The following is a 25,279-nucleotide window of genomic DNA, read 5'->3' on the forward strand; positions in this document are numbered from 1 at the left end:
CCATCCCCATGATCCAATCACCTTCCACCAGGCCCTACCTTCAAGACTCGGGATCACAATTCAACATGAGATTTAGGGGGGGCAGAAACAGAACCAAATCATATCAGGAACTTATCCAGGATAAAGAGGAACATTATTTAATGATTAAAAAGGTCAATTCTCCAAGAAGACAAAAACAATCTTTAATATGTGTGTGCCTAACAAAAGAATGTCAAAATATGTGAGGCAAAAATTGATATAACAGCAAGGAGGAGTAGGTGAATTCACTGTTATCATTGCAGATTTTAATACCCCTCTATCAGCAATGGACAGATCCAGCAGGCAGAAAATCCGTGAGGACATAGTTGAAATCCACACCACTATAAACCAGCCGGATATAGTGGACATCTATAGACTACTTCATTCAACAACAGCAGATTACACATTCTTCTCAAGCTCTCATGGAACGTTAATCAAGATAGACCACATTCTGGGCCATAAAACACACATTAACAAACATGAAAGAATAGAAATCATGCAATGCATGCTCTCAGACCCTGATATGGTTTGGCTCTGTGTCCCCATCCAAATCTCATGTTGATAGGTGATCCCGAGTGTTAGAGGAGGGGCCTTGTGGGAGGTGATTGGATCATCGGAGTGGTTTCTGATGGTTTAGCACCATCCTCCTAGTGCTGTCTCATGACAGAGTTCTCATGAGATCTGGTTGTTTGAAAGTGTGTAACACTTCCCCCTGTGCGCTTTCTCTCTCTCTCTCATTCTCTCTCTCTCTCTCTCTCTCTCTCTCTCTCTGTCACTCTTGCGCTGTCTCTCCATCCCTCCCTCCCTCTTTCTCTCTCTCTCCCCCCGCTCCCTCTTTCTCTCTCTCTCCCCAACTCCGCTGTGGTAAGACATGTCTTGCTTCCCCTTCACCTTCCACCATGATTGTAAGTTTCCTGAGGCCTCCCAGTCATACTTCCTGTATAGCTTGTGGAACTGCAAGTCAATTAAATATCTTTTCTTCATAAATTACCCAGTCTCAGGTACTTCCTCATAGTTGTGTGAGAACCGACTAATACAGACCCTAATGGAGTTAAACTAGAAATCAGTAACAGAAAGATAGCTGAAAAACTCCCAAATACTTGGAGATTAAACAACAGACTTGTAAAGACAAAAGTCAAAGAAGAAATCACAAGAGAAATTTCAAAATATTTTGAACTAAATGAAAGTGAAAATACAACTTATCGAAATTTGTTGGAAAGCGGTTCTTTGAAGGACATTTATAGCATTGAATATATATATTAGAAGAGAAGAAAGACGGGAAGCATTGTGAGTGTCTGAAGGGAGAAAAACCCATGAAGGCAGCTTGAAACAAAGAGAGGGATTGGGACTAACAACCCCAGCCCTGAGATAAACCCCAGACAAAATCGTCCTGTGTATCTCAGCCAAAGGAGATGCAAAATCAGAGTGGCTGTTCTGCACCACCATGCTGTATGAGGCACAGTCCATGAGTCTTCTGGGCATGAACCCCTAGCTAGCCTTCCCACATAGCCAGGGCATCCCATTTTGGGACACCCCCAACCACAATCCAGGATGGGCAGCACTCCAAATGTTTTGGAGAACTGAGGCAAATCTTGGCTTAAGGCACCCATCTAGTCCTGAAAAGGAGGCAGTGACCTAGGGTAAAGGGGATTCAACAGGTGAACTTCAAAGGACCTCTAAGCAAACATACCCTAGAAAGACCAAAAGAAGCCAGTCAGCAAAGACTGGAATAAATAACTAATCCTTCAACGTGAAGACAAAGATGTAAGCCCAAAAGAACAGCAGCAAACAGGAAACCATGACCTCCCCAAACAGACAAAGCAAGGAGACAGTGGACCAGCCCTAACAAGATGGCGATGTGTGAGGTTTTGGATCAAGAATTCAAAATGGCAGTTTTAAGGAAATTCAGTGAATTCCAAGATAACACAGAAAAGAAATTCAGAAATTCATCAGATAAATTCAACAAATATATTGAAATTATTAAAAATCGAACAGAAATCCTAGAACTGTGAGAAATGCAATAGCTGAACTGAAAAAGGAACTGAAGGCTGTTGACAGCAGAATGGATAAAGCAGAAGAATCAGTGAGCTCAAGACAGGGTATTTGAAAATACACAGAAGAGAAAAAAAGATCTAAAATCAATTATCTAAGTTTCGACCTTAGAAAATTACAAAAAGAAGAGCAAATTAAATCCAAAGCAAGCAGAAAAAAAATAAAAATTAGAGGAGAAATCAATGAAATTATCTAACATGGTGATGTTTGTGTAAAAAAATTTTGAAACAAATCAATGAAATTTAAATGGAAACGCAATAGAACAACGAAACTAAAAACCGGCTCTTTGAAAAGAAAAATAAAATTGATAGGCCTCTAGCCAGGCTAACAAAAAAAAAAGAGGGAGAGAGGACATAAATTACAAATTACAAATAATAGAAATGAAAGAGGGAATATTACTACAGATGCCACAAACATTAGAGCAATCGTCAATAAATATTATGAACAACTTTATGCCCACAAATGTGATAACCTAAATAAAATGGACCAATTCCTTGACATAGTCTACCAAAATTCACACAAGAAGAAATAGACAATCTGAATAGAACTATATCTATTAAAGAAATTGAATCCATATACTAACCTTCTAAAGCAGAAAGCAACGGGCCCAAATGGTTTCACTGGTGATTTCTACCACACATTTAAGAAATAAATTAAATCAATTCTCTACAGTCTCTTTAGGAGATGGAAGCAGAGGGAATACTCCCTAATTAATTCTATGAGGCTGGAATTCCCTTCATACCAAAACCAAAGACATTACAAGAAAAGTATAGACCAGTATCTCTCACGTAGATATAAAAATCCTCAACAAAATATTAGCAAACCAAATCCGACAATGTATACAAAGAATTATGCATCAAGATCAAGTGATTTATCTCAGGTATGCAACACTGGTTCAACATTTGAAAATAAAGTATATAATTCATTGCATCAACAAGCTAAAAAGGAAAATCACATGATTCTGTCTATGGATGCTGTCTTAGTCTGTTTATGTTGCTATAACAAAATACTTGAGGCTGGGTAATTTATAAACAACAGAAATTTATTTCTTACAGTCCTAGAGGCTGGGAAGTCTAAGATCAGGATGCCAGCAGTATTGGTGTCTGATGATGTCTGCTCTCTGCTTCCAAAATGGCACTTTGCTGCTGCACCCTCTGGAGGGGAGGAACTCTGTGTCTTCACGTAGTGGAAAGGACAGAAGGGTAAGAGGGGCTCCCTTCAACTGGGAGCCCTTTTAGAAGGATGCTAATGCCATTCATGAGGACAGAGCCCTCATGACTTAATCACCTCCCAAGGGCCGTATCTCTTAATATTGTTGCATTGGGAATTATGTTTCAACAGGAATTTTGGAGGGAACACCATCATTCAAACCGCGGCAAATGCATAAAAAGGATTTGACAAAATCCAACATCCATTCACTATAAATGCTGTCAGTAAACTGGAAATATGGGAAACGCCCACATCATATGTCATCAAGGACATGCAAATTAAAATAACAATGAGATACGACTACATACCTATTAGAATGAACCAAAATCCAGAGCACTGACAACACCAAATGCTGGCAAGCATATGAAGCAATATCCTTGCACTCATTTATTGCTGGTGGGAATGTAGAATGGCACTGTCACTTTGGAAGACAGTTTGCTGGTTTTTCACAAAACTAAATGTACTCTCACTATATGATCCAGCAACCATGCTCCTTGGTATTTACCCAAAGGAGTTGAAAAAGTTATGCCTACCCAAAACCCTGCATATGTATGTTTATAGCAGCTTTATTCATAACTGCCAAAACTTGGAAGCAAGAAAAATGTCTTGCTTTGGACACCACTAAAAACTTGTAGCCCTCACTTAATAAAGGGGTCGAAGGGACACACATGGTGGCTCACACCTGTTATTCTAGGACTTTAGGAGGCTGAGGTGGAAGGATTGCTTGAGGCCAGAAGTTCGAGACCAGCCTGAGCAACATAGTAAGACCCTGTCTCTCCAATTTTTTTTTTTTAATTAGCTGGGTGGTACATGCCTGTAGTCCTAGCTACTTGGGAGGCTGAGGCGGGAGGATCACTGGAGCCTAGGAATCTGAAGCTGCACTGAGCTGTGATTATACCACTGCACCCCCGCATGGGCAACAGAGCAAGACGCAAGCTCTAAAAAATAATAATGCCAGCAAGGAATGGTTTGTTAATTTTAGAAAGGCATTTGAGAGTGAGATTCTGTCTCTTAAAAAATTAAATTAAATTAAATGAGTTGAAGGAACAAATGTGGTGTATGTTGATTCCAGAATCTAAAGAGGCAACTCCAAGCACTTGGCCTTTTTCTTCCATCAACAGCCGTCACTCCTCAGGTTGAAAGCCAGTATGGAGAGTCTGCTATTCCAGATTATTCTGACTATACATTCAAGAATTAGGGAAATAGCCACTGAGGAGATTCAGAAACATACATGTAGCCATTGAATCACTGCAGACGTGTCCTAAGATACACTGTGATTTTTAACTCCATTTTTCACCTCATTTCCTTAAGGTCCACACTCTGAATTGTGAAATTAAATGGTGTTTTGGATTCCAAGGTATTAGTGTTGACTCGGAATCACTGTACTGCAGTTCCCCAAAAGTCTATATAATTCTGTTTCTCCAATGCCCAGTCACTTTGATAAGAGACTACAGGTCCTCTTTGAGGAATGTTTGGGAGAAGATCACATATTTGTGTCAGTATCACAGGGTTTTTCCTTTAGAAAACCTAGCATTCCCATCATTCTAAGGACTCTGCATCTGTGGGCTGACCCAGGCCTAGGGATTGAACAAGAAGAGGCCATTACTTTCCATTCTTGTCATTTAAGTTGGGCCTCTGTTCACCAGACCTAAGGGGTTCTATTTCTTTATTTATTTACTTACTTCTTTGTTTGAAAATACATTTCAAGTAAGACTTTAATTGGCTGCCTGTATATTTTAGTTCTACAGTCATTGTCATCAATTAACTATGACAAGATAGCAATAGGTCAAACCCTTTGATTGTATCTCTGGCCCAGTTTCCTACTAACATTAATAATACTTACCTTGTATCTGGAAGTTAAGCACTGCCGCTTGACCTCTGACACTGTGTAGTACCATCATCCCCATTAAAATCAGGGAGCCATTTCGATGTTAGCACCTCCACTATTATCCTCAATAGGTTAGCATTATATAGCATTTCAAGTAATTAGGTGCTTTCTTACCAGTGTTATTTGGTAAAGCCTTGGTGAGGGGAGTATCTTTTGGATTCCCATGGTTATGAAGAGTAACTTTAAACCCACTCCAAATTTCCCATCTGCTTAAACTTTTGGATTCCTTTCTCTCCCTTATGCCAAAGAAGTTTGGCAGCTTGATATCATTTAATATAAGTCACTTTTGTGTCCAAGTTTCAGTCAATCAAAAGAGCAAACAAAGTCACTATTGTTTTTAGAAAGGGTCTCACTCTGTCGCCCAGGCTGGAGTGCAGTAGTGCCATCATGGCTCACTGCAGCCTCAACTGTCTGGACTTAAGTGATCCTCTTGCCTCAGCCTCCAAAGTAGCTGGGACTACAGGCACGTGCAACCATGCCTGGCTATTTTTTTTTATTATTATTATTGCATGTAGAGACAGAGTTTCAATATGTTGCCCAGGCTGGTCTTGAACTCCTGGGCTCAAGTGATCCACCTGCCTTGGCCTCCCAAAATGCTGGAATTACAAGCATGAGCCACTGCACCTGGCCCAAGGTCACTCTTAGATGTTCAAATTAACACATTAAATCCTGAATGTCCAATAAGTGCATTCATATTAATAAATTCAGCCTATTTAACATTACAGTTGACTATGAACAACATGGGTTTGAACTGTGTTGGTTCACTTGTATGCAGATTCTGTTGGAAATTTTTCTGAAGATTTGCCAGAATTTGAAAAAGCTTGCAGATGAGCCACGTAGCTTAGAAACATTGAAAAAGTTAGACACGTCGTGAAAGCATATATGTAGATACTATCTATTTTATCTTTACTACCATAAAGTATACATAACTCTATTATAAAGTTAATATTTATGAAAACACACACACAAACACTTACAGACCATACATAGCATCATTTGCAGTTGAGAGAAAGGTAAATAAATATAGACACAGTATTAAATCATAACTGCATAAAATTAACTGTAGTACACACTGTACTGCTGTAATAATTTCATAGCCCCTGCCTTTTGGTATTGCAGTAAGTTTATTTATTTATTTATTTTGAGACAGATTCTCACTCTGTTGCCAAGCCAGAGTGCAGTGGTGCACTCTCGGCTCACTGCAACCTCCGCCTCCCGGATTCAAATGATTCTCCCATTTCAGACTCCGCCCATCACACCTGGCTAATTTTTATATTTTTAGTAGAGGTGAGGTTTCACCATGTTGGTCAGTCTGGTCTCGAACTCCTGACCTCAGGTGATCCACCTGCCTTGGCCTGCAGTGAGTTCACATGTTGCAAGTATCCTCTTAAAATGCCATGTGACACCATTCTTCTTTGCATGAGCAGTCTCCTCTCATCAGTAAATTTTGTGTTGAATTAAAAAGAGATCTCTCATGGGTCTCAAGTATTTTTCACTGTGTGTAGTGCAATACCATAAACCTTAAATTACAGCGTGGGACTCATACAAAGTAGCCACTAGTGATGTCGGAAATGCTGCCAAGAAACAAAGAAAAATTATGACATTACAATAAAAAGCTGAATTGCTTAATAGGTACTGTAGATGAGGTCTGCAACTGTGGTTGCTCGACATTTCAAGATAAATGAATCCAACATGAGGACCATTATTAAAAAAGAAAAGCAAATTCATGAAGCTGTTGCTGCAGCTATGCTAGCAGGCTTAAAAACCATGCATTTTTTGTGCAATACCTTTTTATCCATATTGAAAATGCAACTTTTATGTTGGTGCAGGATTTCTATAAGAAAGACATATCTATAGATTCTAATATGACTCAAGAAAAAGAGAAGTCATTATATGACAATTTAAACGAAAAGGAAAGTGAAGAATTTAAAGTTAGAGAATTTAAAGCTAGCAAAGTAGCAGCTACTAGGGAAGCTGAGGTAGAAGGATCTCTTGAGACCAGGAGTTTGAGGCTATAGTGAGATATGATTGCACCTTTGTACTCTGGCCTGGGCAACAGAGAAAGACTCAATCTCTAAAAAATAATAATGCCAGCAAAAGATGGTTTGTTAATTTTAGGAAGAGGTTTCTCTTTAAAAAGGATGGTTTGTTCATTTTAGGAAGAGGTTTAGCTTTAAAAATGTCAAGAAAACAGGAGATGCAGTTTCTGCTGACTGAGAGACAGCAGGTGAGTTCCCAGATGCTATTAAGAAAATAATTGTGACCAGGCACAGTGGCTCACTTCTGTAATCCCAACATTTTGGAAGGCTGAGGCAGGAGGATTACTTGAGGCCAGGAGTTTGAGATCAGCCTGAGCAACATAGCAAGAACTTGTCTCTAAGAAAAAAGAAAGAAAGGAAGAAAATCATTGAGGAAATAGGATATCTGCTGAACAGGTTTTGAATGCAGGTGAAAGTGCCCTATTCTGGGAAGAAAAAAAAAGTCACAAAGGACATTTATTAGTAAGGAAAATAAATGAGCACGGATTTAAGGCAGGAAGGGAAAGGCTGACTCAACTGTTTTGTGCAGATGCAGTCGAGTTTATTGTCAGAACTGCCCTTATCTATGAAGCTTCTGATCCCCAAGCCTTGAAGGGAAAAGGTAAACAACAGCTGTCAGTCATTTGGTTGTATAAAAAGAAGGTCTGGACAACAAGAACTCGTTTTCTAGATTGATTCCATCTATGCTTTCTGCCTGAAGTCAAGAAGTACCTTGGTAACAAGGGACTGCCTTTTAAGGTTCTTTTGATGTTGGACAAATGCCCCTGGCCACCCAGAACCACATGAGTTCAACACCAAAGATGTTAAAGTGATCTACTTGCCCCCAAACACCATGTCTGTAATTCAGCCTCTAGACTGGGGTCATAAGGCCCTTTAAGGCTCATTACCATGTCTGTAATTCAGCCCCAAACACCATGTCTGTAATTCAGCCTCTGGACCAGGGTCATAAGGCCCTTTAAGGCTCATTACACATGGTACTCTATGGAAAGGATTGTCAACTATGGAAAAGAACCCTGATAAAGAAGTCTGCAAGGGTTGCACTATTGAAGATGCCATCACTGTTTTTGTTTGTTTGTTTTTATTTTTGTCACTTTTAGTTTATTTGTGTGGCAAGTGACAGGCATGAAGATGCCATCATTGTTATAGAAAAAGCCGTGAAAGCCATCAAACCCCAAACAACAAATTCCTGCTGGAGAGTACTGTGTCCTGATGTGGGCATGACTTCACAGTATTTACAACAGAGCCTATCAGGGAAATCATGAAAAAGACTGTGGATATGGTTTAAAAAAAAAAAAAAAAAGGTGGGGAGTACAAGGTTTCAATATATGAATCTTGGAGAAATTTAAGAGCAAATAGACACCACACCCAGAGGAGGAATTACAATAAGACAACTTGATGGAGATAAGCACTTTCAAACCAGTGCCACATGATGAGGAAGAAAACAGAAAAAGCAATATTAGAAAACAAATTGACCTTAGACAATCTGGCAGAAGGATTCCAAATATCCAAGATTGCTTTTGACTTATTTTACAATATGGACCTTTCTATATGATACAGGCACTGAAACTAACACAAACAGTGAAAGAAGGATTGGTACCATATAGAAATATTTTTAGGGAAATGAAAAAGTCAAAAAGTCGAATTACAGTATATTTCTGTAAAGTCATACTGAGTGTACCTGCCTCTCCTGCCTTCCCTGCCACCTTCTCCACCTCTTCCAGCTCTGCCACCCCTGAGATAACAAGATCAATTCCTCCTCTTCTCCTCCTCAGCCTACTCAACATGAAGACAATGAGGATGAAAAACTTTGTGATGATCCACTTCTACATAATGAATAGTAAATATATTTTCTCTGCCTTATGATTTTCTTAATAAAATTTTATTTTCTCTGGCTTATTTTATTGCAAGAGTATAATACATGATACACATACAAAATATGTGTTAACTGCTTACATTGTTGATAAGACTTCTAGTTAACAGTAGGCTATTAGTAATTTGGTGGGGAGTCAAAAAAATCATAATTCAGATTTTCAACTGTGTGGGGGGTCAGTGCCCCTAACTCTCATGTTGTTCAAGGGTTAGGGGCACTGACTAGTGTAACTCCCTACAAATACATTCCTGCATATACTCCTAGAGTTTCTGCCAATTTAAGCTGGCAAAATCTTGCCATTCTTTCAATATGGCAGTCCCCAAGTCAGTCCCTACACTTAACTCCAACTCACCATGGCGTGCTGGGATCCAGCTGTAGTTACAGGATTGGAGACAATGAGAAGTGGTGTTGGTATAGAGGTGGGCCTCCAGGACAATAGGCATCCCCTTACAAGGTAAGTGCCTTGGGTGAAATCATCACAGAATCTTCAAACTTAATCTCCTTAGGAGAGGAGGGACTGCTTGTGCTGGCAAGAGAGGCACTGTGGAATTTGGAGGTCCAGGGGGTTCAATGTCATTAGAGTCCTCTCAGATGTCTTCATTCTCAATTCTCAGGTTTCCATGCATTCCCACAGCCCTGTTTCTTACGTAAGAGACCTGGCAAGCCTGTGAAATCAATTAGTGCTGTAATTCTGCAATCCACTTGATATTTGGGATTTGGTTTTTGGATATATTGGTCTTCTGACTACAAGAGAGAAGTTATTTTAGGACTCTCATAGAAGGTCTGTGGTTCTCAGACAATGCCTTGTTCCAGTAATTAAATCCCCAAGTTGGACATTTTCTTCTAAGCTCAGTAACATGGTCAGATGTGGCTAGCCCACCTCACAATCCTTGTAGTCCTCAATTCCATTATAACATTTTTTATACCACTCATGTGGTCTTCCAAAGTACTTCATTACCAGCAACTATAAGTGATAATCAATTCTTTTGCCATGGATTCTTTTACTAGAACTAGTGACAAGATTATATCACCTTCAAAGCTAGCCAGGTCAGATAACCAATCCCAAATTCCTAACTTTGAGTTTCTCATCACTGTAGTGACTTCTAGAACCAAATACTTCATCAGAGTTAATCAATTCAAGAGAACAGCTTTCACTTTATATACTTTAAGCTGGGAGATGTTTTTGTTTTTTTGTTTTGTTTTGTTTTGAGACAGGGTCTGGCTCTGTCACCCAGGCTGGAGTGTGGTGGCGTGATCTCAGCTCACTGCAACCTCTGCCTCCTAGGCTCAAGCCATCCTCCTACTTCAGCCTCCCAAGCAGCTGGGACTACAGGCACACACCACCACACCTGGCACATTTTTATATTTTTTTGTAGACGTGGGGTTTTACCATACTGCCCAGCCTGGTCTCAAACTCCTGAGCTCAAGCGATACGCCTGCCTCAGCCTCCCAAAATACAGGGATTATGGGTGTGAGCCACCATGCCCGGCCTTGGAAGATTTTTAATAAAGGGAATTAGATGCTTACAAAATTAGTGGAAGGCTGAGGAAGCAAAAGGCAAGGGAAATAGTTGCTGACTTTCAGAAAATCTGGAAGTACAGGAATCCCAAGAAGCTACTATGATCTCAGAAGCTGGAGTGACTATAAGCTTTTTTTTTTTTTTTTTTTTTTTTTAACCAGAAAGACTTTGCATTTCTTCAACATCATACCTTTGTCAGGTCAGAGTTCTCATTATTTTCCAATGTTTTTCAGCATGTCAAAAGCAACCAAGAATTGTCAGAGAAGCTGTCTAAGCTACAGCAAGAGAAGGAAGCTCTACGTGAAGAATATTTGCGATTATTGAAGCTACTTAATGTCCATGTGAGGTAAACAAAGACAAGTTCTCTTTGGAAGAAAACTATGTGGAGTAGTTATTTCTTGCTGAACCAGCTCAAGGGCTAAATAGTGCGCTGCTCACTGAAGCAGCCTTTCAAGAGGGCCATCATAAAATTCCTGTGTTTCCAAAAGTGCTATCCATAGGGCTTTTCCTAGGGATGTGGGGCTTAATTTCTTCTCAAGAGAGGGAGGGAGAAGGGAATTACCATTCATTGAGCTTTGATGATATTGAACTTGTTTTTCCCCAAATACACCCTTCTCACTTGCGTTCACACTTTTTGTCACCTCACATACTTTCCTCAGCCTGAACCACCCTCTCCTCGTTTAAAGAGCTTTTTTTTATTTTAGAGAATTGACACAGAATATTAGTAATATGTATATCATATAGGTGTTATATATAATGATATATCTGTTACATATATGATACTTAAATACTCCCTCTTTCTATACATACATACATACATACATATATGTATATCAGTCTAATACCATTGTCCAAAGGTAAAATGACATTTGGCTTTTAGGCAGTTATTTTTTTTTTTTTTTCATTTTACACATAATTAAACAACATTGCAAAAAAAAAATTCTTTTTTCAGATAGGATCTCACTCTGTCACCCAGGCTAGAGTGTAGTGGCACAATCACAACTCACTGCAGCCTCAACCTCCTGGGCTCAAGTGATCCTCCCACCTCAGTCTCCTGAGTAGATGGGACTGCAGTCATGTGGAGCCACACCCAGCTCACTTTTTAATTTTTATTTATAGAGACAGGGGTCTCACTATGTTGGCCAGGCTGGTCTCAAATTTCTGGCCTCAAGTGATCCTCCTTCCTTGGCCTCCCAAAATGCTGGGATTATAGGCAGGCATAAGCCACTGTGCCCAGTGCAATATTTTTTTCATAATTATTTATGGCACACCTCTCAGCTGTGATCAGTATAAAATTTTTGAATGAAACAAAACTTATGCAGACATTCTCCCAAGTTCACTCCTAGTGTCTTGTCAACAAACATAATTTTATGGTTTTATTATCATAGCTTTTATAAAAGTTTTATATTGTCTTTCTCTTAATATCATCTGATAAGCATTGTGCTTTGTTGCTATAGTCTTCAAATTTGCTATTTCCATATAACTTAATATTTCATGAAGTTGATACACCCTTGCACTAACAGCAGCAGTTAAACAGGGTACAACTGCTAACAGACTAACAGAACCTAAAATTACAGTGCTAACAAATGTATACCTTATTTCAGGAATAGGGTATAATATAGAAACAGCATTAGAGGAAGAATATGCATTACAGCCCATGTGTGTTTCACAGCAAGGGGTCCAGAGAAGTCAGGCAGCAGCTGCATTGGTGTTCCCTCTGTAAGGGCCGTGGCTGGATGTACTTCCTCTCTGAGATCAGGAACCACTCATGTGTGCATTGACCACCTCACAACTAGGGAGCCCTGGTAAAAAAACAAGTCTCAGCTGAGATTTTATTAAATACTTTTTATATTCTGTTGTTCACATAAGCATATTCCTGCCATGTAACCTGCTTCAAGAGCAAAGACTTCTTGGGGGGTCTCAACGAGACCAGGTGCAAATCATCATTATCACTGTTATCAAAAAACAATGCTGATAAACTGATACAAACTGCCATGAAACAACTTGGACCTGAGGTTATGAAGCCACACACTATTTTAATCTTTCTGTTTCCCTCTGTAATATGCTTGACCAACAGTCAGTGCCAAACAGGCACTTTAGCAAAACAGTTTAGGTTAATCTTAGACCTGCTGGAATTAACTCTCACGACATAATCCTAATTTGGTTAAGAATTACTCACTGGTCTGATGGTTGAATATTTTTATTCAAAACAATGCTGGAAAAAATCATTTTGGTATTATATTTTTCATTTTAAAATTTATTTTTATAGAACTGTAGATCTTAAAATGTGTTGACAAACATTCCGAAGTATCCTACTATTACCAGAAAGGGGTCCTGAACCCAGACCCCAATTGAGGGCTCTTGGAAATCATGCAAGAAAGAATTCAGGGCGAGTCTAAACAGTAAAGGAAAAGCAAACTTACTAAGAGAGTAAAGAAATAAAAGAACGTCTACTCCATAGACAGAGCTGCCCCGAGGCCTGCTGGCTGGCTATTTTTATGGTTGTTTCTTAATTATAAATATGGGGTGGATTATTCATGTGCTTTCTGGGAAGGGGACAGGAATTTACCAGAACTGAGGGTTCCTCTTTTTTTTAGTCTATATAGGGTAATTTCCAGATGTTGCCATGGCATTAGTAAACTGTCATGGCGCTGATGGTAGTGTCTTTTATCATGCTAATACATTATAATTAGCATATAATGAGGAGTGAGGATGACTAGAGGTCACTTTCATTGCCATCTTGGTTTTGGCGGGTTTTGGCTGGCTTCTTTACTGTATCCTGTTTTATCACTGGGATCTTTGTGACCTGTATCTTGTGCCAACTTCCTATTTCATCCTGTGATTTAAGAATGCCTAACCTCAGCCGGGCGCAGTGGCTCATGCCTGTAATCCCAGCACTTTGAGAGGCCAGGGCGGGTGGATCATGAGGTCAGGAGATCGAGACCATCCTGGCTAACACAGTGAAACCCCGTCTCTACTAAAAATACAAAAAATTAGCCGGGTGTGGTGGCAAGCTCCTGGCAGGAGAATGGTGTGAACCCGGGAGGCGGAGCTTGCAGTGAGTCGAGATCGCACCACTGCACTCCAGCCTGGGCAACAAAGTGAGACTAAAAAGAATGCCTAACCTCATGAGAATGCAGCCCAGCAGGTCTCATTCTCATTTTACCCAGCCCTTAGTCAACATGGAGTTACTCTGGTTCAAATGCCTCTGACACTACCAAATTCTTCTGCCTTCATTATGTAAGAGTAGCAATTTTACCACATCCTCATTAGCATTGAGTCTAGTATTGATGGGGGACAGAGGTTCTGATGAAATTTTCCCCAATATTCTTTGTTTGAGATATAATTTGCATATAATATATGCAAAGATTTTTAAATATACAATTGGATAAGTTTCGACAAATGTTTGTGTCCATATTACCACCACCCCATTGAAGATACAGAACAGGGCCAGGCGCCGTGACTTACGCCTGTAATCCCAACACTTTGGGAGGCTGAGGTGGGCAGATTGCTTCAGCTCAGGAGTTCAAGGACAGGCCAGGCAAGATGGTGAAACCCTGTCTCTACCAAAAATACAAAAATTAGCCAGGCATGGTGGTGCACATCTGTGGTCCCAGCTACTTGGGAGGCTGAGGCAGGAGGACTACTTGAGTCTAGGAGGCAGATATTGCAGTGAGCCAAGATCATGCCACTGCACCCCAGCCTGAATGACACAGTAAGACTCTATCTCAAAAAAAAAGATACAGAATATTTCCACTGTCCCTCAAAGTCCTCTATGACCTGTTTGCAGTTGATCTGCACCTACTGCTTTTCCCACCTCCCTCCAAGTTGCCACTGTTCTGATTTCTGCCTGTCCTGGAATTTCTTCTAAATGGAATTACATTACATGTAATTGTAACCATAATAGGTTTGTTGCCCAATGCACACAGCAAGTCAATACACCAAGCCATTGGGTTGCAGCAGAAAAAGAGGTTTAATCGTAGAGTCATCAAATGAAGAGATGGGAGGAAACCTCAAATCCATCTCCTTGAGGAACTTAGGGTCAGGGTTTTTAAGGGTTTTGGATTGGGCCAAAATGTGAAGATGGTTAACAGGTCAAAGAGTCCAGGGTGAAGTCATGGGACAGGGAGATGAAGAAGCTACATTCTCATACTGATGCTGTTCCTCTCTGGGGGTCTTCAAACTGGTTGCTGGAATTTGTTTCTGAAAAACATCTTAAGCATTTCCGTTTGTTTGTTTGTTTGTTTGTTTTTTGAGACAGGGTCTCACTCTCTTGCCCAGACTCTGGACTGCAGTGGCCCCATCTTGGCTCATCGCAACCTCCACCTCTCAGGCTCAAGCGATTCTCCTGCCTCAACCTCCCGAGTAGCTGGGATTACAGGCGCGCGCCACTACTGCCTGGCTAATTTTTATATTTTTAATAGAGATGGGGTTTCACCACGTTGGCTAGGCTGGTCTTGAGCTCCTGATCTCAAATGATCCACCCGCCTCAGCTTCCTATAATCCCTGCTGGGATTCTAATGTTAGAGGTCCTGTCTATAGGAACAATGGGATGCAAATGATCAGTATCTAATGCTGTGTGACTTTTAGCAACAAGGAAGTGGACCAAAGTGAAGCCTGATTAATGCTTTATCATAATTATATTGCTGTCCAGAACCCAGCATGTACTTCCTGTCAACCTTGTTGGGGCAGCTTTATACTCTTTTGTGTCTGACTTCTTTTGTTCAACATATTCTATTATTTTTAAGTGCACTTATAGACAGAAATTACTTGTCATTTTATTTTGAATTTCTTTGTTTTTGTTGTTGTTGTTGTTGTTTGTTTGTTTTTGAGATAGAGACTCGCTCTGTCATCCGGGCTGGAGTGCAGTGGCACGATCTCGGCTCACTGCAACCTCCGCCTCCTGGGTTCAAGTGATTCTCCTGCCTCAGCCTCCCGAGTAGCTGGGACTGCAGGCATGTGCCACCATGCCCGGCTAATTTTTGTATTTTTAGTAAAGACAGGGTTTCGCCATGTTGGCCAGGCTGGTCTCAAACTCCTGACCTCAGATGATCCACTCGCCTTGGCCTCCCAAAGTGCTGGGATTACAGGCGTGAGCCACCACACCCGACCTATTTTGAATTTCTTTGATGGCTAGTGAGGCTGAATGTTTTTCCACATTATTTGTACACAGCCTTTTAGGGTGGTGAATTCTGACCCCACTGCACATGCCTGGGCTCCAACATAGATGAATAAAATAAAAACTTTTGGGCATGACTTCCGTCCAGACCGGAACCCAAGATGGCTGTGCTCTTGCTGAGACATGTTGGTCATCATTGCCTCCGAGTCCACTTTAGCTCTCAGCTCTGTATCAGAAATGCTGTTCCTTTGGGAACCACGGCCAAAGAAGAGATGGAGCGGTTCTGGAATAAGAATATAGGTTCAAACCGTCCTGTATCTCCCCACATCACTATCTACAGTTGGTCTCTTCCCATGGCGATGTCCATCTGCCACCGTGGCACTGGTATGGCTTTGAGTGCAGGGGTCTCTCTTTTTGCCATGTCGGCCCTGTTACTCCCTGGGAACTTTGAGTCTTATTTGGAACTCGTGAAGTCCCTGTGTCTGGAGCTAGCACTGATCCACACAGCTAAGTTTGCACTCATGTCCCCTCTCATGTATCATAACTGGAATGGGATCCGACACTTGATGTGGGACCTAGGAAAAGGCCTGAAGATTCCCCAGCTATACCAGTCCAGAGTGGTTGTCCCGGTTCTTACTGTGTTGTCCTCTATGGGGCTGGTAGCCATATGAAGAATGGAGGTTCCCAGCATCATCTTCCTACACCTTATTACATTCATCCATCTTTCTGTTTTTCATTCTTATCTCCAGCCTGGGAAAAGTTCTCCTTATTTGTTCAGATCCTTTTGTACTTTCAGATCCCCTTGGAGCAGTAGAGTACCTTGTAGACCGTAATAGTGGAAAAGGGTCTAGTTTTCCCCTTGTTTCTAAAGATGCGGTGGCTGCAAAAACTCCCCTTTTTTGCCCACAGCTTGCCAACTCTCGGCCTAGAAGCAGTTATTCTGTCTCCATATTGGGCTTTGATTTGTGCTGAGGGTCAGCTTTTGGCTCCTTCTTCCTGAGACAGTGGAAACAATGCCAACTCTGTGGCTTCTGCCCTGGGGACTGGGGGTGAGGCTTTGGGTGCCACTGCCTGTGGGTTGCTGGCTTAAAGGACAATTCTGTTCATTGGTGAGAACCCAGGCCATTAACACCTACACAGTGTTATTGAAAGAAGAGAGGTGGGGGTGGAGGGGAATTAGTCTGTCCCAGTTAGAGGGAGATAAAGAGGGCTAGTTAGTTCTTAGAGCAGCTGCTTTTGACACAAGAAGATCTAGAAAAGTATTGAACATATTAATGGCTATTTCTTTTTCTTGGATTTCCAGAAAAGCCTCTTAATTTTGTGCTTTCTCATCGAAGTCATGTGCCCTTTTTTTCTGAAACTGAATTAAAATACTCATTAAAAAAAAAAAAAAACCTTTGGGCATAAGGTCTGTGGATCAACACTTTTCTAAAAGCATCCTTGTGTGATTGTAATGTGCATCCGAGGTTGAAAACTATATTTAGGAAAGAAAATGGAAGGAATTATTGAAACTCTACATTTATTTTTGTTTTCATTTCCCTGATCCCAGTCCCGACTTTCACAGACAATGGTTATTTTTTATATTTTCTCTACCACTTTTCCAGAGAAACAATTCCCTTGCTTTTTTCAAATCAAAGTATAGACAACCTGGTTTTATTTAAACACAAGCTAAAAGTTGTTCCTAAATTTTAAAATGTAAATATTGTGCCACCTCATAAAATTAATAGTTAACAAAGCCAAAAACAAGCGTAGAAAATCTACATATTCTTTGGGCAAGACAGCCAACAGAACTTCAGACTGAATCAATAGTTGTGACAAATTGCCAGCAATGACAAGGGAAGCTCTAAGTTCTCACCAGCTGTACTGCATCAACATGCTTTCCAAACCATGTGTAACACTACAGAGAGTACCCTTAATATCAAATAATAGGAGAATAATTAGGTGAAGTATAATATAGTCACTTAACAGGACATAATACAGCTGTAAAGGATGATGGCTGTGAATATTAGATAACAATGTGGGAAAATGCTTATAATGTAGTAAGTGAAAAGAGCATACAATAAACATTTTGATGTAGACGATGTTTAAACAAAAGATACTTATAAAAGGAATTAGAAGGAAACGCAATATCATAGTACTGGTCATCTTAGGAGTTGGGGATTTTCCCAAACTTTCTGTAATTAATTATTTTAAATAACAAATTGGCCTGGCATGGTGGCTCACGCCTGTAATCCCAGCACTTTCAGAGGCCAAGACAGAAGGATCACTTGAACCTAGGAGTTCGAGACCAGCCTAGGGAACAAGACTGAGATCTCGTTTCTACCAAAAAAAATTTAAGGAATAAATTTATGTTTTTAACAACCCAAATGGCAGAATAAGAGAGTAGCTGTGTGGCATGAGAAGTTAGAGACTTGGGTTTTAATATTCCAGTACAGGATAGGTGAAAGAAATTCCAGAAGTGTAACACCCAATGGGGTTCTACTTGCCCACTGCCTAGACAGAGCTGATTTATCAAGACAGAGGAATTGCAAGACAGAAAGAGATTAATTCATGCAGAGTCAGCTGTATGGGAGACCAGAGTTTTATTACTCAAATCAGTCTCCCCAAAAATTTGATGATTGGGGTTTTTAAGGATAATTTGGTCGGTCCGGGGTTAGAAAGCAGGGAGTGTTGACTGATCAGGTCGAAGATTAAATCACAGAAAGTTGAAGCTGTCCTCTAGCACTGAGTCAGTTCCTGGGTGGGAGCCACAAGACCACATGATCCAGTGTATCCATCTAGGTGGCATCAGCTGGTGCACCTCAACACGGGATCTGCAAAATATCTCAAGCACTGATCTCAGGTTTACAACAGTGACTCCTAAACCATAATTTCTAATCTCGTGGCTAATTTGTTAGTCCTGCAAAGGCAGTCTAGTCCCCAGGCAAGAAGGGGGTTTATTTTGGGAAAGGGCTGTTATCAAGTTTGTTTTGAAGTTAAACTATAAACTAAGTTTCTCCCAAAGTTAGCTGGGCCTACACTAGGAATGAACAAGAACAGCTTGGAGGTTAGAAGCAAGATGGGGTTAGTTAGGTCAGATCTCTTTCACTATCATAATTGCTTCAGTTATAATTTTTGCAAAAACAGTTTCAGAAGTACATGTTGTATTATAAATGATGTCAAAACATCAGAGCAACTGTGAACAGCTGGGAAACCCAGAGGATGGCAGGTACACTGCTGGATCTTACATCTCTGAAGCTATAGACTGGAGGATGGTGAAAACCAGTGATATCTTTTTTTTTTTTTTTTTTTTTTTTTGAGAAGGAGTTTTGCTCTTGTTGCCCAGGCTGGAGTGCAATGGTGCCATCTCAGCTCACCACAACCTCCGCCTCCCAGGTTCAAGTGATTCTTCTGCCTCAGCCTCCCAAGTAGCTGGAATTACAGGCATGCAGCACCATGCCCAGCTAATTTTGTATTTTTAGTAGAGACAGGATTTCTCCGTGTTGGTCAAGCTGGTCTAGAACTCCTGACCTCAGGTGATACACCTGCTTCGGCCTCCCAAAGTGCTGGGATTACAAGCATGAGCCATCGCGCCTGGCCAACAATCAGTGATATCTTTTACCAAATGTTCCCAGTAAAAAGGAGAATGAGAACAGTTACGAAGTATACCTTTTTGTAAAGAATATCTCCTTGTAAAGAATCTAAGTCACAGCTGTGGTAATTATGAACACAGTCTGCAAAAGTATGTGCCTCATATTATGTAGCAGGTGCTGATGGTGGCTCAATGGATCAAAAGCCTAGGCTCCCTCTATCTTGTTATTGCTTCAACATCTGTAACATGTTGCCCGTATCCACATAGTTCAAAGTAATTCACTACCATACCCACATTTCAGCCAGTAAGAAAGAAAGAGGGGAAGGCAAGGGCATTCCATTTTCCTTTAAGGCACACTACTTCCATTCACATTCTGTTGGCCAGAATTTACTTACATGGCTTCATCTAACTGCGATAACTCATCCTATGCTGAGTAATATTCTGTTGGCCAGAACTCACTTACATGGCCTCATAAAACTGAAAGGAAAGCCAGAAAATGTAGTTCCTATGCTGAGTAAACCAGTGCCCAGCAAAAAATAATTGGGGTATATAATGTAGAAGAAGGAGAAATTGGATTGGGTACAACCCCAGCAGTCAGTCACTCCCGCATACACTGACAAGCAAGCTATATCTAGCTTTGTATACATGCCTCTGGCCTACAGGAAGCCAAACTGCTCAGTTTGGTATCTGACTCAATTAATCTCTTTAGGGAAAAACATGCAAAATGATTCTTTCATGTACGCTTAGCAAATAGGAGAAGAGGAGGACTATTTTGGAAAATGGAGGAGTCTTGCAAAACTGACATTTAAGGGTAAGACATAACTTTGCCGGGTCCAAGGGAAAACTTCTCCTTTACCCTCTGAAGGTTCACTGAAAAATCAACCAACAAAAGGCAGATAAATAGGAGAAATAGTATGCAAATCTATTAATGTGCATGGGGGAGAACCACATAAAGATTACCCCAGTCTCCAATGAGGTATAGAAGCTTATACACCATCTTAAGATTACAGAAAGAATAGGGGCTTAGATCATGGCAAAATAGTTATGGGAAGGGGAGAAGAGGAGGCCTCCCTAGCAAAGGTGGTCTTGTTATATAGATGAAACCTCACAGGTATTATAGCAACGCCAGAGAGAATAGATGGTCAATATTGCTTTCATACCTTTAAAGGTTTCAGGCTCTCAGTTAATCTTTCCTAGATCTGACAAGGGAAGGAAGGCCCTCAGAGAAAGCCTGTCTGAACATATTCTCTATAGATGCAAATCCCCGCCCCCCATCCGCCTGCTCCCACAAAAGACAACTTTTCAACTATTCTTGTATTTCCAGTCATTCTGAATAGGTATCTTGAAATACGTCAAGGAAATACACTTTGGAGTGAAATATTTTAGTTTCCTTCAACTTATAAGGATATAGGATTCCCTTGTTCTTCCATACCAGTTTAACTAAAATTAGCATCTAGATAAGTCTGCTTTGTTCTTCCAATCCCATCTGGTTGTACAAAACGAAGTGTATCTCATCAGGAGAAATCAGGGATATCTGTTTGCCTACCTTTGTTAGTATTATAGCAGTAGGGTATGATGGAAAGATCATAGGCTCTGGGGTCAGATTCTTTTCTTTAGAATAACTTCTTTTAAATAACTTCTCGGGAGCTAAATGATAAAAACCTATGAACACAAAGAGGGAAACAAGAGATACTGAGGTCTGCTTGAGGAGTAGGGGAAGAGAGAGAGGAGTAGAAAAGAACTATTGGATACCGGGCTCAATACCTGAGTGATGAAATAATATGTGCAATAAACCCCTGTGACACATTTTTACCTGTGTAATCAACCTTCACATGTGCCCCCAAACCTAAAATAAAATAAAATAAAAAAGTTTTTATAAAACTAGAAAACACCAGTAACCTTGAACTACAATATTTGAGGAAGAGCTGCCTGCAGGGAAGTTCAAACAAGAGTGTGGGGAAACACCTACAGACCTCTGTGGCTCAAGATCTCAAATAAATCAGGCAGAGCACAGTTATTCAAAATATGTGGGACAATATGAGGGGGAAAAAAAAAAGTAACTTGTCTGTTAGGAATCTCCAAGACTCCCCTCAGGTTTGATGACTCCCTAGAATGAAGTGCAAAACTCAGAAAAACAGCTATGGTTATGGTTTATTACAGTGAAAGGATACAGATTAAAATCAGCTAAGGAAAAAGGCACACAGCTCACAGATCTCAAGGAAAGACTTACTTATGTTATCCATCTATTACAAAGGATATTACAAATGATACAGATGAACGGCCAGGTGGAAGAGATGAACAGAGCATCCCTTCCCATGAAGGTGCTTGGAGCTTCTATGCCCTCTGTGGATGCACCACCCTCCAGGAACCTGTGTTCAGCTATTTGGAAGTCCCCCAAACCCAGTCCTTTCAGGCTTTTTTGAAAGCTTCATGAGGTGGTCATTGTCAACCTAAAGGGAAGAAGCTGAGGCAAAATTAATATAAGTAGAGAGTTTATTTGATCCAGGCTTAGGGATTGCAACCCAGGCGCATAGATTCAAGTTGCCCTGAATATACAATCTGATTAGCAGAAGTTACAAGTGGATTTTTAAACAAAAATTGTATTTTTAATTTTTATAGGTACATAGTAGGTATGGATATTTATGCAGTACATGAGCTGTTTTGATACAGGCATACAATGTGTAATAATCACATCATGGAGAATGGGTACTCATCCCCTCAAGCATTTGCATTACAAAGAATATGATTCTTTTGGTTTTTCTTTCTTTTTCTTTTCTTTTTTCTTTCTTTCTTTTTTTTTTTTTTTTTTTTTTTCAGGATCTTGCTTTGTTGCCCAGGCTGGGAGTGCAGTGGCACAATCTCAGCTCGCTGCAGCCTTGACCTCCCGGGCTCAAGTGATCCTTCCACTTCAGCCTCCACAGTAGCTGGGACTACAGGCATGTGCCACCACACCTGGCTAATTGTGTTTATTTTATTTTATTTTACTTTATTTTTTGAGACGGAGTCTTGCTGTGTGCCCAGGCTGGAGTGCAGTGGCGTGATCTGTGCTCACTTCAAGCTCCACCTCCCGGGGTAATGCCATTCTTCTGCCTCAGCCTCCGGAGTAGCTGGGACTGCAGGCACCTGCCACCATGCCCGGCTAATTTTTTGTATTTTTAATAGAGACGGGATTTCACTGTGTTAGCCAGAATGGTCTCTATCTCCTCACCTTGTGATCTGCCCGCCCCGGCCTCCCAAAGTTCTGGGATTACAGGCTTGAGCCACTGCGCCCAGCCTAATTTTGTTTATTTTTGCAGAGTCAAGGTCTTACTATGTTGCCCAGGCTGGTCTCAAACCTGTGTGCTCAAGCGATTCTCCTGCCTCACCCTCCTAAAGTGCTGGGATTACAGGCGTGAGCTGCTGCAACTGGTCTATTTCTTTAGTTATTTTTAAATGTACAATTTTTTTAAAAAAGTACAATTATTATTGACTATAGTCTTATTCATTGTTTATTTTTTATAGTTAAAGAACTATTTTTTTAAAGTTATACCCATTAACCATCCCCACCTCCCCCCCATTCCCCCACTACTCTTCCCAGCCTCTGGTAACCATCCTTGTACTCTCTATCTCCATGAGTGGAATTGTTTTGATTTTTAGATCCCACAAATAAATGAGAACGTGTGATGTTTGTCTTTCTGTGCATGGCTTATTTCACTTAGCATAATGACCTCCAGTTCCATCCATGTTGTTGCAAATTACAGGATCTCATTCTTTTTTATGGCTGAATAGTATTCCATTGTGTATAAGTACCATATTTTCTTTATTTATCTGTTGGTGGACATTTAGGTTGCTTCCAAATGTTGGCTATTGTGAACAGTGCTGCAACAAACATGGAAGTGCAGATATCTCTTCGATATACTGATTTCCTTTCTTTTGGGTATATAGTCCTCAGCGAGATTGCTCAAATGTATGATAGCTCAATTTTTAGGTTTTATTGTTTTTTGTTTTTGGAACAGTCTTGCACCATCTTGGTTCACTGCAACCTCTGCCTCCCAGGCTCAAGCAATTCTTCTGCTTCAGCCTCCTGAGTAGCTGGGATTATGAGCTTACTTATGCACCACCACACCTGGCTTTTTTTTTTTTCCTTTGTATTTTTAGTAGAGACGGGGTTTCGCCATGCTGGCCAGGCTGGTCTTGAACTCCTGAAATGATCCGCCCATCTTGGCCTACCAAAGTGCTAGGATTACAGGCATGAGCCACAACACCCAGCCTCAATTTTTAGTTCTTTGAGGGACCTCCAAGATGTTTTCCATAGTGGTTGTACTAATTTACATTCCCATTAACGGTGTACGAGGGTTCAGTTTTCTCCACATCCTTGTCAGCATTTGTCATTGCCTGTCTTTTAGATAAAAGCCATTTTAACTGGGGTGAGATGACCTCTCATTGTAGTTTTGATTTGCATTTCTCTGATAATCAATGATGTTGAGCACCTTTTCATATGCCTGTTTGCCATTTGTATGTTTTCTTTTCAGAAATGTCTATTCAAATATTTTGACCATTTTAAAATCAGATTATTGGATTTTTTTTTTCCTACAGAGTTGTCTGAGTTCCTTATATATTCTGGTTATTAATCCCTCATCAGATGGGTATTTTGCAAATATTTTCCCCATTCTATGGGTTGTCACTTCACTTTGTTGATTGTTTCCTTTGCGGTGCAGAAGCTTTTTTTAACTTGATGTGATTCCATTTGTCCATTTTTGCTTTGGCTGCCTGCACTTGTAGGGTATTACTCAAGAAATTTTCGCACAGACCAATATCCTGCAGAATTTCCCCAGTGTTTTCTTATAGTACTCTGACACTTTGAGGTCTTAGATTTAAGTCCTTAATCCATTTTGATTTGATTTTTGTATGTAGTGAAAGACAGGGATCTAGTTTTATTTTTCTGCATATGGATATCCAGTTTTCCCAGCACCATTTATTGAAGAGACTATCTTTTCCCTGGTGGATGTTCTTGGCACTTTTGTCAAAAATGAGTTCACTGTAGGTGTGTGGATTTGCTTCTGGGTTCTCTATTCTGTTCCATTGGTCTATGTGTCTATTTTTATGCCAGTACTGTACCATTTTGGTTATCATAGCTCTGTGTATAATTTGAAGCCATGTAATGTAATTTCTCCATTTTGTTCTTTATGCTTAGGATATCTTTGGCTATTCCTTTGTGGTTTCATATAAATTTTAGGATAGTTTTCTCTGTTTCTGTGAAGAATGTCGTTGGTATTTTGATAGGGATTGCATTGAATCTGTAGATTGCTTTTGGTAATATGCACATTTTAACAATATCGATTCTTCCAATCCAAGAATATGGAATATCTTTCTATTCTTTGGTGTCCTTCAATTTCTTTCATTAGTGTTTTATAGTTTTCAGTATAGAGATCTTTCACTTTGTTGGTTAAGCTAATTCATAGGTATTTAATTTTATGTCTGGCTATTGTAAATGGAATCGCTTGTTAATTTCTTTTTCAGAATGTTCCCTGTTGGCATATAAAAATGCTACGGATTTTTGTATGTTGATTTTGTATTCTGCAACTTTACTGAATTTATTTATGAGTTCTAGTACTTCTTTAGTGGAGTCTTTAGGTTTTTCCAAATATAAAATTATATCATCTGCAAACAAGAATAATTTGACTTCTTCTTTTGTAATTTGGATGTCCTTTCTTTCTTTCTCTTGTCTGATTGCTTGAGCTAGGACTTTCAGTACTATGTTGAATAACAGCGGTGAAAGTGCATGTCCTTGTCGTGTTCCAGATCTTCGAGGAAAGTCTTTAATATTTCCCAAATTCAGTATGATACAAGCTGTAGATCTGTCATATTTGGCTTTTATTATTCTGAGGTATGTTTCTTCTGTCCCCAGTTTCTTGAGAGTTTTTATCATGAAGGGATGTTGAATTTTATCAAATGCTTTTCCAGCATCAACTGAAATCATCATATGGTTTTTGTCCTGTTGATATGATGTATCAC

The 25,279-nt window shown here is 40.1% G+C and overlaps 2 protein-coding genes across 4 annotated transcripts in view; both read left to right on the forward strand.

The window, feature by feature from the left end:
• The window catches only part of CCDC30 (coiled-coil domain containing 30), a 196,812-nt gene that overhangs the window by 141,304 nt on the left and 30,229 nt on the right, over positions 1-25,279 (forward strand). The window contains exon 11 of the mRNA XM_030942844.1: positions 10,829-10,941. Within this exon, the coding sequence (XP_030798704.1) occupies positions 10,829-10,941 (113 nt within the window). The remainder of the gene's footprint in view (positions 1-10,828; positions 10,942-25,279) is intronic.
• LOC104669001 (succinate dehydrogenase cytochrome b560 subunit, mitochondrial-like) lies at positions 15,876-16,385 on the forward strand. 3 transcript variants are annotated; one of them, XM_010371834.1, is made up of 2 exons: positions 15,876-15,952; positions 16,055-16,385. In XM_010371834.1, exons 1-2 carry the CDS (start codon positions 15,876-15,878, stop codon positions 16,383-16,385), a joined length of 408 nt encoding a protein of 135 aa, XP_010370136.1. The 3 variants fall into 3 exon arrangements, with proteins under 3 accessions (XP_010370136.1, XP_010370137.1, XP_010370135.2); XM_010371835.1 differs by having other exon boundaries at positions 16,058-16,385; XM_010371833.2 differs by having other exon boundaries at positions 15,876-16,385.

This window comes from Rhinopithecus roxellana, chromosome 12 (assembly GCF_007565055.1).
Source record: "Rhinopithecus roxellana isolate Shanxi Qingling chromosome 12, ASM756505v1, whole genome shotgun sequence".
Taxonomy (NCBI): Eukaryota; Metazoa; Chordata; class Mammalia; order Primates; family Cercopithecidae; genus Rhinopithecus; species Rhinopithecus roxellana.